This window comes from Leopardus geoffroyi, chromosome A2 (genome assembly GCF_018350155.1).
Source record: "Leopardus geoffroyi isolate Oge1 chromosome A2, O.geoffroyi_Oge1_pat1.0, whole genome shotgun sequence".
In the NCBI taxonomy this organism is placed as follows: Eukaryota; Metazoa; Chordata; class Mammalia; order Carnivora; family Felidae; genus Leopardus; species Leopardus geoffroyi.
The window spans coordinates 147,803,083-147,821,065 of NC_059331.1; the positions used below are offsets into that span (position 1 = coordinate 147,803,083).

Sequence of the window (17,983 nt, forward strand, 5' to 3'; positions counted from 1 at the left end):
TGAATATTCCTAGAATGCAATATTTGGAAACCTCCAAGAAAATTCAGTGAAACATTTTTACTCATACTTTTCACACATTTCTGCTTCAAGCTCGGTCTCTGTTGTGTCAGTCCAGAGGACTTTTGTGCTTAGGACATAGTATTTACCCTCCTTGTGCTTCTCTATCAGTATTTCCTTATTTCCTTCTTCCAGTCCACTCCTATTATAATCATAACAACTTCCTAATTGATCCATGTATCTCAGGAGTCTGTCTGTGCTACACGTAAGTACTAATTTAATATTACTGAAAGTGCCCATACTATTACTGCTCTCACCCTCCAGAGTCTGATCTTAACAGAAATCTCAACTTTGAAGAGACCCAGTACCTTATCTAGCTCTACTTTGAAATTTTGGATAAGAAAACTGAGGTCTAAAAAAGCTTCTTGCAAAGGAGTACCTGACTGGCTCCATCGGAAGAGCATGCGACTCTTGATCTCGAGGGTCGTGAGTTCAAGCCCCATGTTAGGTATAAAGATTACTAAAAAAAACAAAACAAAACAAAAAAAACCTTGATAAAATAATTTAAAAGTTTCTTGCATGAAATCACTTGGTTAATTGAGGAAGGTAAACTAAAACAAGATTTTCTACTTCTATTTTATTTCCAATGCTTATTCGTATTTAAGTTCCTAGATTGGCCTTCAAAAACCTATGGAACACACAGATCTGATTTCTGTATTATAAATAGTCAAAACTTAGATTGTGATGATGATTTTACAGTGAATATTTTAAATGAGTGAATTGTATGGTATATGAATTATCTCTGTAAAGCTGTTTAAAAGTCAGTAACAGATTTGAATGTATAACTGGGAGGTAAAACAACATTATGAAGAGTGAAAAGCATAGTGGATGTGGAAAATAAAAGAAATGGGGAAATACATAGTTTCTAGTATGCTTTGTGATCAAAGTAATATTTTGTAATACCTTACAGCATAGATTTTATAAGCGTGATATCCTTGAGTATTGAAAACCTGCCCACTGCTTCTTTTTTTTTTTTTTTTTTTTTAAGGTTTGTTTATTTTTGAGAGAGACAGAGACAGAATGCGAGTGGGTTGGGGCAAGAGAGAGGGAGGCACAGAATCCGACGCAGGCTCCAGGCTCTGAGCTGTCAGCGCAGAGCCCAACGCAGGGTTTGAACTCACCCGACTTAAGTTGGGCACTCAACCGACTAAGCCATCCAGGCACCCCCCCCACTGCTTCTATTTTTAAGAAACAATCCTTGTCCTTTTTCTCTTCTGCTCCTAAGCTGCTTCTAGGCAAATTGTGACGATCTAGAAAGAGAAGCATATAAAATTTGGTCTTAGCATTCTTCATCTTCTCACATGCTTCTTCCTCCAACCCAATACTCCTTTCTTTCCCTCTCTTTGGTGATTCCACTCCCATTTTGTAAAATTCAAAATTTCTTTCCCTCTCCACTGATTTCCATTCCACCCCAAAATACCAATTTTCTCGGTAGGCTCTTAAGTGGGTTATTGGATTAATTTGTAAGTCATACATTTCTAAAATTTGTATTTTAGAAGATTTTAGAACAGGGGTCAGCACACTTCTAATATGAAGAGCCAGATGTGAATATTTTCAGTTTTGTAGGCCTTACATTGTTGCTGCAGGTATTCAACCTTGCTATTACAGGGTGAAAATAGCCACAGATAAAATGTAAATGAATGGATGAGACCTGATTTGACCCTAGGCAGGCTAGATCAAGCCATAGTTTGCCAGCCCATCTTAGAGAATTCTGAATTTAAAGGCTGAGTATTAAGATGAAATGGGATGGAGAAATTTAAATACAATAAATTTAGGCAGTTACATCCTCTCCTTTTACTACTAATAAAGTGTTGTCATTTCTTTACTATTTATTCTTCCAAGGTTATCTGAGAAATAGGGTAGAATGTTGGCACTTTTGAAAGTTTACCAAACCTCATTAAAAAAATACCAGACTTTACATACCCACTAGAGACTATTGGCATGAGGATTGAGATTATTATTCAGATTAGGTTGATGTGCATGTGTGTATAAATATAAACGTAATTGTGTATGGACGGATGCAAATTATGTGTTGTGTAGTGTGTGTCTGTATTATTTTAGTATATATACTATGGACTGCATTTGGATAGTCTCTAAAATATTCCAAACAAATTTATTAAAGAGGAATATGAAAGGAGACATGAATTTCAGTGCATGAGGCAAAGATAAATGCTGGATTATTTGGCCCTGCTAAAGTAGATAAAGACAAATGAAGATCAATGTGGCTAACATCTCTTGCCATAATATTCTTGATTGATTAAAATATTTTACTTCAGGGGCGCCTGGGTGGCGCAGTCGGTTAGGCGTCCGACTTCAGCCAGGTCATGATCTCGCGGTCCGTGAGTTCGAGCCCCGCATCAGGCTCTGGGCTGATGGCTTGGAGCCTGGAGCCTGTTTCCGATTCTGTGTCTCCCTCTCTCTCTGCCCCTCCCCCGTTCATGCTCTGTCTCTCTCTGTCCCAAAAATGAATAAACGTTGAAAAAAAAATAAAAAATAAAATATTTTACTTCAGAGGCACCCTTGTGGCTCAGTTGGTAGACCGTCTGACTTGATTTCAGCTCAGGTCATGGTCTTACAGTTTGTTGGGTTTGAGCCCCATGTTGGGCTCTGCTAACAGCGTGGAGACTCTCTCTACCCCCTTTCTCTCTCTCTTACAAAAATAAGTAAACATTTTTTTAAAAAAAGAATATTTTACTTCAGTCTAATATTTACTTTGTGTTTTGAGCATATGATGATTGTTCGTGTATAAAGGGAATGTAGTGTTGAAACAATGACATTGTTTTAGATTCAAGGCAATTATGTCATGATCCATAAAATTACATTTCAACTAATATTTCCATATAACAATGATGAGAAAAATTTGCATTTGCTGTGTCAGTGTTTTGCAAATTACTGGATAATGCAGAATAACAATCACTCATTTAATAGATTTCTTAGAAAAATAAAACATTGGGGCGCCTGGGTGGCTCAGTCAGTTTGGCGTCCGCCTTCAGCTCCGGTCATGATCTCACGGTCCATGAGTTCAAGTCGCGTGCTGATAGCGTCTGTGCTGATAGCGCAGAGCCTGGAGCCTGCTTCTGATTCTGCCTCTCCCTCTCTCTCTACTCCTCCCTTGCTCACGCTCTGTGCCTCTCTGTCTCTCAAAAATAAACATTAGAAAAGAAAAAGAAAACATTATTAACTCTGGTCAGTTTGAGCCACTCAGGAAAATAAAATGGCGTATTATCGCCCAAAATGTTTTATTTTTACTTGGAAATTATGTTGTTTCATTGTATGTCATGAACAGATATTTAAAAAAAATTTTTTTTCAACGTTTATTTATTTTGGGGACAGAGAGAGACAGAGCATGAACGGGGGAGGGGCAGAGAGAGAGGGAGACACAGAATCGGAAACAGGCTCCAGGCTCTGAGCCATCAGCCCAGAGCCTGACGCGGGGCTCGAACTCACGGACCGCGAGATCGTGACCTGGCTGAAGTCGGACGCTTAACCGACTGCGCCACCCATGAACAGATATTTTAAACGACTCTGACCTTATTAAACAAACCTGCATTTTACTTCCTGTCAGATTTGTGTTTTTCCAGGTCAACATTTGAATATTTTACCTTTACTGTTAAGTTAGAACTGATCCAGATAATAAATCAGTTAACTAACACATTGACCTTTCTTCCCTCAATAAAAATGATTACATAGTATACCGCTTTCTACCTCTTCCCTCCTTGTAACTCCTTCCAGATAGTTAGCATTCGTTTATTCTTTCAACAATTAGTTGGGTAACTGTTATGTGCCAGGCACTGTTTTAAGCATTGGGAACAGAATAGTGAACCAAACTATAGTCTTATACAGCTTATAGTCTAGAGTTAGAAGAAAACAATAAGCAATTGTTTATTGTTTGATATAAAAGTTCTATAGTATGTTAGAAGATCAGTGCTGTGGACAGAAGCAGAGCAGAGTCACGAGGGATTAATCTTGTATATAGTAGTTCTACTCTTACTTAACACAAATGTTGTCCTCTTATTTCCTCTTTTAAATTTATAGTTCCAATGACAGGATTCACACAGAGAGCAACCATTGATCCTGAACTGAATGAAATACATGTCTTATCTGGACTCAGCAAAGACAAGGAGAAGAGGGAGGAGAATGTCAGAAATTCATTCTGGATTTATGACATTGTGAGGAATAGTTGGTAAGGAGCTCTTGTCTGTGTTGCAATCCCAATGTAATATTTGTTTGAGGTTGTTGGTTTATTCAAAAGAAGAGGAATATGGAAGGCTTATGTCAATTTGTGATGTCATGCATTTAAATGTCAGTGCAGGCACACCTCATTTTATTGCACTTGGCAGATAATTGCAGTTTTTACAAGTTGAAGGTTTGTGGCAGCTTTGTGTCGAGCATGTTGACATTTTTCTAGCAGTGTTGGCACACTTTGTGTTTCTTTGTCACATTTTGGTGATTCTCAGAATATTTCAAACCCTTTCATGACTTTTGTATTTGTCATGGTCATCTGTGATCAGTGATCTTTGATGTTACCTTTGTAATTGTTTTGGGGCACCATGAGCTGCACACATAATGAGATGGCAAACATAATTGATAAATGTATGTGTTCTGACCATTCCACCGACCAGCTGTTCCCTCACCTCTCTCACTTTCCTTGGATCTCCTGATTCCCCGAGATATAACAATATTGAAATTAGGCCAGTTGATACCCCTACAAAGGCTTCTAATTGTTTGAGTCAAGGGAAGAAAGATAGGCCTCTTTTGCCAAACAGCCAGGTTGTGAATGCGGAGGAAATGTTCTTGGGAGAAATTAAAAGTGTGCCTCTGGTGAACACATGAATGATGAGAAAGCAAAACACCTGATGGAGAAAGTTTTAGTGGTTTGAATAGAAGATCAGACCAGCCACAATATTCCCTTAAGCCAGTGCCTGCTCCAGAGCAAGGCCCTGATTCTCTTCAATTCTGTGAAGGCTAAGAGCTGAGGAAGCTACAGAAGGAAAGTATGAAACTAGCAGAGGTTGGCTCCTGAGGTTCAACATAAGAAGCCATCTCCATAACCTAAAAGCACAAGGTGAGGCAGCAGGTGCTGATGTAGAAGCTCTAGCAAGTTATCTAGCAAGATCTAGCTATGATCATTAACAAAGTTGGCTACACTGAACAGATTTTCATTGTAGATGAAACAGCCTTCTATTGGAGGAAGATGCCATCGAGGACTTTCATAGCTAGGGAGGAGAAGTCAGTGCCTGGCTTCAAAGTTCAAAGGGACAGGCTGACTGTCTTGTTAGGGGCTAACGCAGTTGATGACTTTAACTTGAAGACCATGCTCCTTTACCATTCTCAAAATTCTGGGGCCCTTAAGAATTATACTGTGCCTGTGCTCTGCAAATGGAACAACAAAGCCCAGAACACAGCACATCTGTTTATAACATAATTCACTGAATATTTTAAGCCAACTGTTGAGACCTACTGCTCAAAAAAAAAAGATTCCTTTCATTCTAGATGCCATGAAGAGCATTCAGATTCGTGGAAAGAGGTCAAAATACCAACATGAATGGGAATTTGGAAGAAGTTGATTCCAACCTTCCTGGATGACTTTGAGGGGTTCAAGACTTCAGTGGGGGAAGTAACTGCAGATGTGGTAGAAATAGCAAGAGAACTATAATTAGAAGTGGGACCTGAAGATATGACTGCATTGCTGCAATCTCTCATGATAAAGTGGTTTCTTGAGAAGGAATCTACTCCTGATACAGATGCCATGAAGATTGTTGAAATGACAACAAAGGATTTACAGTTATTGCATAAACTTAGTTAATATAGCAGTGGCAGGGTTTGAGAGGATTTACTCCAATTTTGAAAGAAGTTCTAATAGGTAAAATGTTAAACAGCATCATATGCTACAAATAAATCATTCATGAAGAGGAATCAGTTGATGCAGCCAATTTCATTACACTTGAACCTTTACCAGCACGAGGATTCAACCCACACACAGTTGGAAATCTGTGTATAACTTGACTTCCTAAAAACCCAACATCTGTGGCACTTAGGTGGCTCAGTTGCTTAAGGTTCCGACTCTTGATCTCAGCTCAGGTCTTGATCTTAGGGTCATGAGTTCAGACCCTGCATTGGGCTCCATGCTGGGTATGAAACCTACTTAAAACAAAACAATCCCAGGAAAAACCCAACTACTAATAGCCTACTATTGACCAGAAACCTTATCAATAACATAAATTGATAACAAAAAAAGTTGATTCACACATATTTTGTATGTTTTATATATTATTTACCATATTCTTACAATAAGGTAAGATAGAGGAAAGAAAATAGTAAGAAAACCATGAGAAAAGAGAAAATATATTTACCATACTGTATTGTAAAAACTGCATTGTAGTGGATCCACATAGTTCAAACCAATACTGTTCAAGGGTCAACTGTATTATCTTATTTTAAGAAGTTGCCACAGCTCCCCCATCCTTAAGTAACCACCACTCTTATCAGTTAACAGCCATCAATACTGAGGCAAGCCCCTCCACCAGCAAAAAAAAAAATTATGACTTGTTAAAAGCTCAGAAGATGGTTAGCCTTTTTTAGCAATCACGTAGTTTTTGATTAAAGTATATGCATCATTTTTTTTGACATATTGCTGTTGCACGCTTAACAGACTACCTTATAGTATAAAAATAACTTTTATATGCATTGAGAAGCAGAAGAATTCCTTTGAATCACTTAACTACAATATTTGCTTTATTGTTGTGGTCTAAGGGCGCCTGGGTGGCTCAGTTGGTTGAGTGTCTGACTCTTGATTTCAGCTCAGGTCATGAGCTCACAGTTCGTGAGATTGAGCCCATGTCAGGCTCTGTGCTGACAGTGTGGAGCCTGCTTGGGATTCTCTCTCTCTCTCTCTCTCTCTCTCTGCCCCTCCCTCATTCGCACTCACACATCTGTGCTTGCTCGCTCTCTCTCTCTCAAAATAAATAAACATTTATATAAAAAAATATTGTGGTGGTCTGGAACCAAACCCACAATATCTCTGAGGCATGCCTGTATTGGGTAAAGAAGGCAATATTGGTGCCTGTGTTTACAGTGATGTTCAGTGAATGGATTTTTCCTCTGAATTTTTCAGTTAGTAGATGATTCCTGGTCCAGAAATCAAGAGAATTATATTTTAGTCTAGAATTTGCTACCAAGTAGATGTGTGAACATGAGAAAAATGTTTTTTTTTCATGTTTCCAGGTGGTCTTAGTTTTGGTAAAGGAAGTGATTTCAGTAGAGCAGGGTAGGGGGTATTATTTAGTGTTTTTAAACCGGGACCTTTTTGTTATAGAGCATCTGCACGTTTTGCTTCAGAAAACACTGGCCTAGAGAATCCTGCTCTAATATTCTGTGATTACTGCGTAAGTGGATATTTTACAAACACAGGCGCTTCAGAGAACTACCTGCCCAGAGCAACTAAGGAAATTACTCTTTTCTTTTTTTAAGAAAATTTTTTTTAATTATTTTTGAGAGAGAGGGAGAGCACAAGTGGAGGAGGGACAGAGAGAGAAAGGGAAAGAATCCCAAACAGACTCCATGCTGTCGATGCAGAGCTCGATATGGGGCTTAATCCCATGACCTGATCCCATGACCTGAGCCAAGACCCAGAGTTAGACGCTTAGCCTAGTAAACCACTGATGCACCCTAGAATTTATTATTTTCTAAGTAGAACATTTATATTAAGCAGTAAAACTGAAAGAAATCTGTGAGTTTTTCATTTTGAATAAATAGATGGGATTATCTTCTCTTTCAGACTTTGGTTTGAGCTTTCATATGTGCTGTTTGTGTTTCATAACATGAAGTAGGTTGTTCTTAAGTGAGGTTTTGGATCGACACTAAAAGAACATAAGAACTTAATTCTAACAAATTCATATTATTGTATGAGAATGACCAGAACTTTTAAGATTTGATGTGAACAAATTTATAAATTTTTTGTTGGTAATTAGACGTCCAGTTAATTTGCTTGCTAAGTATATAAACATTATGTATGTTGCTATTTTTTTAGGATAGAATGCCTTAAAAGTACTGTCTTACAGGTCTTGCGTCTATAAGAACGATCAAGCTGCAAAAGATAATCCAAGTAAAAGTCTTCAGGAGGAAGAGCCATGTCCAAGATTTGCCCATCAGCTTGTATATGATGAGTTACATAAGGTACCCTAACTGCATCGGCCTGTAAACTTTCCAAGACTTACAATCTGAAAGAATCCCAAAATAGGTTTCTTACTATTTTTAAGTGTATTTGAATAAAAAGTTATAATACATAGCAGACATCCATAGAATATGTAGCAGACATTCAATATCATTTCTCCCTAAACCCCTTAATAGAATAAACACTTTCCATAGTCCGAAATTCTTGGCACTTACTCTGTTTGCTTTGTAGCTGCATAGATCAGATTCATAGTATAACCTATTATTTCTGCACTACGAATACCCAAGTAAAAGATGTACAGTTTTTAGCATTAGGATACCTTGTCCCATGATATGAAAAAGTATATGTAACTTCTGACTTTAGATTTTCCCATTGTGTACGAAGTCTTTTCTCTCTTTTTTCCCCTATGAGTGATGTGCCTTTTCAATTGGCCTCATGAAAACAGTCTTGCATTCTGAAGTTTTAGAGTCACTAAATGTTCAGGGTGGTTTCTTTAAACTATGGCTCCCTTAAACTTTACATGTAGTTCAGTGAATGTTTTCAAAATTTCAGGAACTGCTTTAACACTTTGTATAAGTACAGAAAATCACTAAAATTTTAATAGTGAAATCATTATTGTATTCCTTTTTCATTTCCTTTTTTTGGTATTGAATAATATAATATTTTAAAAAGTATCACCAATTATATACATCATTTAATATTTGGCAGTAAGCCTAAAAAAATTAAGATGCTAAAATTTAAAGTTTCTAGTTACTCTTGACCTTCAGTGATTCAACATGTGTGTCAGAGTTTTATTAAACATCTTGTTTGTTATTATGACCAGCACTTGTTTAAGTTAATAATCCCCATATTTATTGCCCTAAATAAACTGTATCTTGGATTAGCTTCTTACTGTCATTGCTTTTGTTTCAGGTCTTCCATTGTCAGTATAATTGTGGTAATACAACTCATTTTAACATAAAATGCAGAGTATTTAAGGAAGTAGCCATAGGATTTTAAAGTAAAATGGGAACAAGAAAAATCAAAAGAAACACTTGGTAGAAATGCAGTAATGTTTTACTACTGTTACACACTGCTACCAAAGTGAAGAAATTTTATTAGGACTTCCGTAGCTTCTTGAGTATGCTTGCATCTTAAAATGTGGCTTGTTTTGTTTACTATAGGTTCACTATCTATTTGGTGGGAATCCAGGAAAATCTTGCTCCCCAAAGATGAGATTAGATGACTTCTGGTCACTGAAGTTATGTAGGCCTTCAAAAGATTACTTACTGAGGCACTGCAAGTACCTGATAAGAAAACACAGGTATAAAAATAATTCATTGAAAACTTTTATTTAACATTATCAGCTACTGTTGGTATTACCTAAATTTTGAAGATATGACTTTGTCTCTGGAAATGTAGTAATATGACAGTGTACGTACTGTGAAGATCATGACTTTTATAACTACCCTGTTGTTTTCCTTATTTTTGCTTTCCTCCTTCAAAGGAAGATACAAAGTGAAAATACTTACTGATGCTAAAATTTTCTAAATATAGAACAAGGAAATTTTGAAACTGTTAAATGGAAGAAATTTCTATGAAGGTGATGAGCCTAACCTTCCAGTAACTACTCACGGCCTACTCACTACAAATCACATCAGTTCTAGATTCTTGCTGTATGCCTGGCCTGTTGATAGCTTTCTTAACAGTGGATGTGATGGTATGGTTGACTAAATGGTATCTAATCTGATGTTTCACAATACAACTTCAAATATGATTGTGATTTTACATCAATTATCTTTGCCATTTAATTGTAAAATCATGTCATCAAACATTTTCATATATATCTCCTGGTCATGTTTGCTTTTTAGTAGTGAGTGATAAGCTACTGAAAAATGTAGAAAAGCATGTGTGTCCTTTTGGTTATTGATAGTGTTCTGTGGTAATAAAAATTTATAGTTTGGAAAGAGTTTAGACTTTGATGATAATAGCTACTGTTTATTGAGCAATTTTTGTGTGCTAGATCTTGTATATTATTCCTATAATAAGGTAATTGAATAAGTTCTGTTATCACTATTTTGCAAAAGAAAAAATGAGGTGTTTTTAAATGGGTTATATAATTCATCTAGGATCATTCAGCCATAAGTGACACAACCAGGTTGTGATCCTGACTATTGTAACTCCAGAGTTCATCACCTTACTGCCACTGTGACTACCACACATGCATACACAGATGTCTTTGTGTATACTTATATACACAGACACGTTCAGATGTCTGTTATATATAATGTATTTATGTTTTGTATAGAATATAAGTAGGCATAAATTATTAGACTGTTTTCCTTTATCATATCATGTTTACTTACTGTTCCTTTCTCTGCTTTCCCAAGTTGTGCTTGAGAGGAAAATTAGTAACAGAAGCTAGGTATTCTGTTACTTTGGCATTACTGTGAATAAATAGTGTATTTCCTATAGAATCTACAGGAGAAAGGGTCTGAATCTTCACATTGGCTGGATGACAAGAGATAAATTCTGTTTTATTAATAAGATTTAATGAGGCACTGTCAACTAATGTTTACATTGCTAAAATGTTATTCCTTAATATTTTACTTAATGTTAAAGTTAAGTTTTTATAAGGATGAGACAAATTTGGGGAAATTTTAGTGTTCTTTTTCTACTACATATATAACAACTGGTAATTGGAATATTAAGTTAAGCTCTTTTTAAAAGATTTCCTGACCAAAAGTGCATTAGAAATTAAAGGAGATTTTTTTTAATGTTTATTTTTGAGAGAGAGAGAGAGAGAGAGGTGTGAGCTAGTGGGGGAGAGGCAGAGAGAGAGGGAGACAGAGGACATGAAGCAGGTCATCAGTTCTACCAATACACTGACAGCAGAGAGCCTGATGTGGGACTCGAACTCATGAGCTGCAAGCTCATGACCTGAGCCAAAGTCAGACACTTAACCAACTAAGCCACCCAGGTGCCCCTAGATTAAAGGGGATTTTTTAGTACTATATGTAAAGAATTGGAACTCACTTTAAATTTTTTTTTTTTTCAACGTTTTATTTATTTTTGGGACAGAGAGAGAGAGAGACAGAGCATGAACGGGGGAGGGGCAGAGAGAGAGGGAGACACAGAATCGGAAACAGGCTCCAGGCTCTGAGCCATCAGCCCAGAGCCCGACGCGGGGCTCGAACTCACGGACCGCGAGATCGTGACCTGGCTGAAGTCGGACGCTTAACCGACTGCGCCACCCAGGCGCCCCAAGAATTGGAACTCACTTTATAACGACTTTCCTCTGGCTTTTAATTGAAAAAAATTAATGCATAGTTAATTAAAAAAAAAAATAATTGAATCATCATCCCATTATTGAGGAAAAAACAACTTACTGTTTTGTAAGTTTTATATTTGCACACGTAGATTCTTGTTTTGTTTAGCTGAAAAACAGGAATCGTATTGCTTTGAATCTGATTTCTTTTAATGAATGATATATTACAAATATCACCATCTTAATACAAATTATGATTATAATGACTGCAATAGTGTTCTATTTTATGTGTAATTTACTTAATTAGTCTACTTGGATGAAATATTTAGATTATTTCCAGCTTATTTGCTATTATAAGTAATACTGTATTTAATATTTTTATATTCTTCCATCTGTACCCCTATCTAAAAATTCTGTAGGATATTGGTAGAATTGATGAATTATCAGTTACCCTCCAGAAAGTTAATTTTCATTCCTTCCAGAAATAAGTAGGGTTATTCATTTTCTCACAGCCAAGCCATTTTAAGAAGTGTTCTTATTTTTTTAATCTTTGACAGTTGTTTTTCTCTTTTGAAAATATATCAGTTGGGGGCGCCTGGGTGGCTCAGTCTGTTGAGCGTCCGACTCTTGATTTTGGCTCAGGTCATGATCTCACAGTTTGTAGGTTCTAGCCCCATGTCAGTCTCTGTACTAACAATGTGGAGCCTGCTTGGGACTCTCTTTCTCCCTCTCTCTTTGCCCCTCCCCAACTCATGCTCTCTATCAAAATAAATAAACATTTAAAAAAAAAAGAAAATGTATCCGTGGACAGACTAAATGACAATTTGTGGGAATCTGAAATATTACATATTATGGCATGTTTTAAATTTTAATAAAGCACAAACATCATTGTTAGTGGCTTATGCTGCTAAAAAGGCATAAAAGTAAGGAATGCAAGTGGATAATGAATAAAAGAATAACTGGTAACAAATCATTTAAAACTTTAAATATAGGATAAAAGACTCAAATTTTCTGAATATTAAAATGGTTCATAAATAGTAACTGAAGCTGAGAAGCAACAAGTTTGTGTGACTGAACAAAGAGGCAGCCTTTGAAATTTTCTACATGGGAAAAGGAGTATGCTAGCCCATCTCAGAAGGAAACCAGAAAAGCCAGAAAAGGAGAATTTAAGAATATTTAAAGACCCCCCCCCCCATCCATTTATATAGGTTATTTTCAATTAGAATAGTAATAGTAGCATAAAAATGTGGGTGGAGCACAGTATTCTTTTTTTCTGATTGTGAGACTTTTTGACATTAGTGCTGGGAGCTAATGTCTTATATTGGAAAAAGTACTAGACCTGAACCTTGGATTGATCTTCAAGCCTTGTAACTTAATCTTTCTGGAGATCACTTTGCTTATGTATAAAATGACCAAAGCATTCACCTAAGGGTCTTTATAAACATCAGTGAAACTTTATTTATTTAAGAAAGTTAACTGAGCACTTACAGTGTGCTAGACATCATCCTAGGCTCTGTGGATATGTCAGTGAAGAAAACAAACAAAAATTCCTGCCCCAGGTTTCTATTTTAGGAAGGAAGACAGGTAATAAACATAATAAGAAATTTATGTTAATAAGTATAATATGAGCTAAAACAGGTTAAGAACTATTTTGTACAGATGATTTTTAAATAAGAATATTAGGATAGACCTCACTGCAAAGGTGACATTTGACTAGTGACCTGAAGAACAGGAGGGAATGAATCATGTAGATATTTGAGAAGAAGAGTGTTCCAGATAGGTAATAGACAAGCCTCTAGGGTTAAAAATATGCCTGGATTATTTGAGGAATAAATTGAGGAAGACATTGTGGTGGAAGTAGAATGAGTAGGTCGATTGTGGGAGGAGATGAGGTCAGAGTGATAAGAAGGGGACAGCTGGTGAAGAGTCTTTGGCTTTTACCCTGAGTGAAAGGAAAAGCATTGAAAGATTTTATGTAGAGGAATAATAACACATTCAGTCTTCTTTTAATAAAACCATTCTGGGTTTTCTTCCAAAAGAACTGAGTAAAAGGTTATGGCTGTTTTCACTCAGATGAGGAATTCTTCAGAAACAACAGGTTCGTGTGTTGGTAAAGATGAGTTCAGTTTAGTGCACTTTAGGTTTTAGAGATCATCCGTTAGCATTTGGAGGAAAGGCATGGGCCGATTATTACCTTTATGAGTCATCAACAAGGAAAAGGAGTTTGCTTCAAGAGCGTAAGAAGAGTAGAGAGATGTCGGGCCTTCTCTGAAGACCATCACCATTTGAGGGAAGGTGGAGGAGAAGACACTCCATAAAAGAGATCAAGAAGGCCCAGTAAGATTCTGGATAAGCTTTGAAGATTGCACCAACAGAATATCTTGATGGATTGGACATGGGTAGGAGAGGAGAGCAGTCAGGGAGCAGCTAGGGCATCTTGAGAATCTTGTCTGCTACTAATTTGAACATAACAATAAAAGTCCCATTTTATTTTATTTTATTTTATTTTATTTTATTTTATTTTATTTTATATTTATTTTATATTTGTTATTATTTTAAGATTTTATCTTTACGTAATCTCTACCCCCAGTGTGGGGCTTCAATTCACAACCCCGAGATCAAGAATCACATGCTCTATCGACTGAGTCAGCCAGGCACTCCTGTTTTAGATACTTGAAAAAAACGTAGACCACTTTTTATACCAACTCTTAGATGAATTCAGGAGTTTGAGGAACATTGATACATTGCAGGCAGAATAAACAGAAGTTGTTTTATATGAATTGAGTAGAGCATGAAAATTACCTTTTTAATTTAAATTTCATATTAGATACCTAGTATTTCATTATATGAAACCTTACCCTATACTACTGGGCTAGCTTGTTTATTTCTGGTGTTCTTATGGAAAACATTTATGTATTCTGTTTAGTTAAAATATAAATTTAGAGGGAGAGAAGTATATTGTATGCCAAGAAATCTGACTTTATTCTTAATGGTACTGCACAATACAGTAAATAAAGTGCCACTATTATTTTTTCTTGTAACGTTCAAGTTTCCAAATTTGTCGATGATTTGGGGGTAGAAAGGAGCAAAAGAAGAACTTTTTTATAGGATTAATTCCTGTTCCTTTCAGTACAGGGCCCAGTTGTTGGCCTAAATAGAATTCTAGATCGCAGACATAAGTCCAATGATAAGTTTTTGCAGGCTAAAGAAAGCTTAGAAAAAAGATGAGTGAAAACATACCTTCCGGGAAAATGGGTTTCTTGACTGGATTTAATAGGATGGTAGGCACGTTGGTTAGGTTATTTCAGGTAGCAAAGGATAAAGACATTCTTAGGATCCCTCACTAGAAGAGAAGTTATGAGAATATCCAGAGAATTGAGGCATTCCCTCAGCATTTGGACAGTGAGGCCTAATGGAGAATCGTTTAGCGTCTTAGAACAATTCTAGTGAGGAGCCACTATAATAGCTTTCCTTGTAACTCAGCCTCTTGTCTTTCTGCTTCTTTCCACCTACTTCTCCTGTTCTGCTGATTATTACAGTCTCTGCTTTCCCTAACCTCCTAGCATCCATCCATGGATGGATGGATGGATGGATGGATGGATGGATGGATGGATGGATGGAAGGAAGGAAGGAAGGATGGAAGGAAGGAAGGAAGGAATCGATAGATGTAGCTTCAGTAAATAAATAGGTAGGTAGATAGGAACAAAGGAAGGCAAAGAGGGGTAGGAAGGGAAGGAATCTACCTACCATGTCGTGCCTTCTGTTTACCGACTTGTGTGTTTTGTGTGCCTTTTGTGTCCTTGTGTATCTCACGTTCAGATTCTTTAAGAGAGTACCTTCTTAGAGAGGGCTCCCTGGAGATAGTATCCCTATTGGGAATAATTCTGCCAGGACACTTTATAAACTGATCAAGCTTGAGAGGATTGCTTTCGTCTCAGGTGCAAAACTGGTCTAAACCATTTTGGACAAAATGGTAGAGTAACATGACCTCTGCCCAAGGAGCTCTCTCATCCGAGGGTTTAAAGGCTAACTGACAATCATGGTACTTATCTGATACAATACAGCTGTAATATTTTGCTAGTCTTTGCCCTGCTTGAAATACAGGTATTCTATCACTGAGATTAACTCTTAAAGACGGGAAATTATTGATGCCATCAGCCTGAACACCATTGTGAAAGTCTCTATTTTCCTCACCCAAATGAAATTGTCTTCTCTACTTATTCTCTATACAATATTTTGAAAAACATCCTAACTTATTAGTTATTAATAAATCCATATATAATTATAACAATGGGATAGTATCTTATTTAAATAGATAAATAGTCCCAAGCAGACTTTTATTCTTTTGGAGAACTAATGCATTGTTTCTTTTTTAGCTCTTATATGGGCCAAGTTCGTTGTCTGAACCTCAGTTTCTTATCTGTTTTTTAAAAAATGATAATAAAACATCGTCATTGTAACGGGGATAAATGAAGTAATATATGTAAAATACTTGATACATTTTCTAGCATATAACAAATACTTGATAAGTGGTTGCTACAATTGTTATTGTTATTGACTGAGACGGGAAATAATCTTGTTAAAAATATTTGAGCAATTAAAAAATATATATATATTCAATCAGTGTCCATGATACTCGTGAAAAGAAAGTATACTCTTATCTGTTTCTGACCTGTTAAGGACCTCTAATGGAATGTATATTGCACAAATCTAATCAAGTATTTTTATTTTATCTCTACTTGTTTCTCATGAAACATTTGGCTCTTTTGCAGTTTTGTTATGTAAAATATTTGACATGTTCACTATGTTTTGTAGTTGATTTAATCTTAGCTTGTAGTTTTAAGAAGAGGGTAGGAGGTACTCCTACCCAGTCTCTCGCTCCACAGCTGCCTGTGACCTCCTGGCATCACCATGACATCTCCAGGAATTCCACAGCTGTACTGTCTCCATGGCAGTATTCTTACTTCTGGATTCCCAAACACAGGGTTTTTTTTTTTTTTTTAGATATCTACAGTGACTCCTTAGACACAATATTCTACTCCAGGTCTGAATGACATTTCTGATGTTTTCCCATAACTCCAGACAATTATTGTTCTTGTTTACATTTTCTAGGTTTGAAGAAAAGGCCCAAATGGATCCCCTTAGTGCTCTGAAATATTTACAAAACGATCTTTATATAACTGTGGATCATTCAGACCCAGAAGAGACAAAAGAGGTAAAAGTGATAATAAACTTCACAAAGTGAGCATTAAAAGAAAAAAAGTCTTTCTAACTCTTACTTGCTGATTTTGCTCTTAGATGTTTAAAGGAAAATGGGGAAAATGGGATGACAATAATAATTTTTAAAATGGCATAGAGCAGGGGGTACCTGGATGGCTCAGTCGGTTGGGTCTCTGACTCTTGATTTCAGCTCAGGTCATGGCCTTTCAGTTTGTGGGTTCGAGCCTGCGTCAGGCTCCACACTGACAGCATGGGGCCTGCTTGGCTCGCGTTCTCTCTCTCTCTCTCTCTCTCTCTGCCCCTCCCCTGCTTATGCACACGTGCACATGCACGCTCGCTCGCTCTCTCTCTCTCCCTCCGTCTCTCTGAAAAAAAAATAATAAAGTGGCACAGAGCAGATGAAATAAAAATTGAAAAGGCTTACTTTCATGTGATAACAAAAGGTTCAGGTCACACAAAAAGCCCTTGATCCATTCAGAAAAGGATTCTCAGGTTTAAAATTTTAATTTAGACTTTAGTTTTGTGTGTTGGGAAGCAAATAGAAATTTTTGCTTTCATAGTCCCATGCTTCTTTCACTTAAGGATTACATGCCTCAGTTTGAGTCTTTTTTTTTTTTTTTTTTAAGAGAGAGAGAGTGTGTGTGAGCAGGGGAAAGGGGCAGAGGGGGAGAGAATCACACACGGGACTTGATCCCATGACCCTGGGATCATGACTTGAACCAAAATCAGAAGTCAGATGCTCAACCGACTGAGCCTCCCACATGTCCCTGAACTTTTCTGTTGGTACTCCAAAATCCCTTAAGAGAAGAAAGAAAACTCTCCTCTTTTGTAGGGACAAAGTGAAGAGAGGTTGGTAGGAGTTAGAATCCCTTCTACCTTGATGTCACAGCAGGATAGTTGGACTACATTCTACTGACTTCATTCATTAGGAGTCCTTAACTTTGAGAATTAATAGCAGGTCATTACTTTTCAGGGGTTTGTTGTTGTTGTTGTGGTTACCTAATATGGGAGGGAAGGAGAAGATATAATATTTTTAGGGGTAATCTGTACCCCCAGTGTGGGGAATATTTGCTTATCTGTGGTGTGTGAATATACCTGCAGTGAATTTCATAGTCATAGCTGGTCTTCCTACTAACTTCTGAGATTCTTTTGTCACTTTAACTTTTGCCAAGCATCCTTGTTCATAGTTCATCTTGCAACATCTGAACTGCAATCCATTTTACCTTGTACTCACAGAATTGGTGCTGACGATATCTAGTTCTGTCCTTTCCATCTACTTCCCTGTT

General features: G+C 36.8%; 1 protein-coding gene across 3 annotated transcripts in view; it reads left to right on the plus strand.

The window, feature by feature from the left end:
* Nucleotides 1–17,983, plus strand: part of MKLN1 (muskelin 1) — a 376,956-nt gene that overhangs the window by 338,762 nt on the left and 20,211 nt on the right. For all 3 annotated transcript variants that reach the window (XM_045495670.1, XM_045495671.1, XM_045495669.1), the window contains 4 exons: nucleotides 4,093–4,240; nucleotides 8,118–8,232; nucleotides 9,394–9,533; nucleotides 16,590–16,692. In XM_045495670.1, coding sequence (XP_045351626.1) covers nucleotides 4,093–4,240; nucleotides 8,118–8,232; nucleotides 9,394–9,533; nucleotides 16,590–16,692 — 506 coding nt within the window. The remainder of the gene's footprint in view (nucleotides 1–4,092; nucleotides 4,241–8,117; nucleotides 8,233–9,393; nucleotides 9,534–16,589; nucleotides 16,693–17,983) is intronic.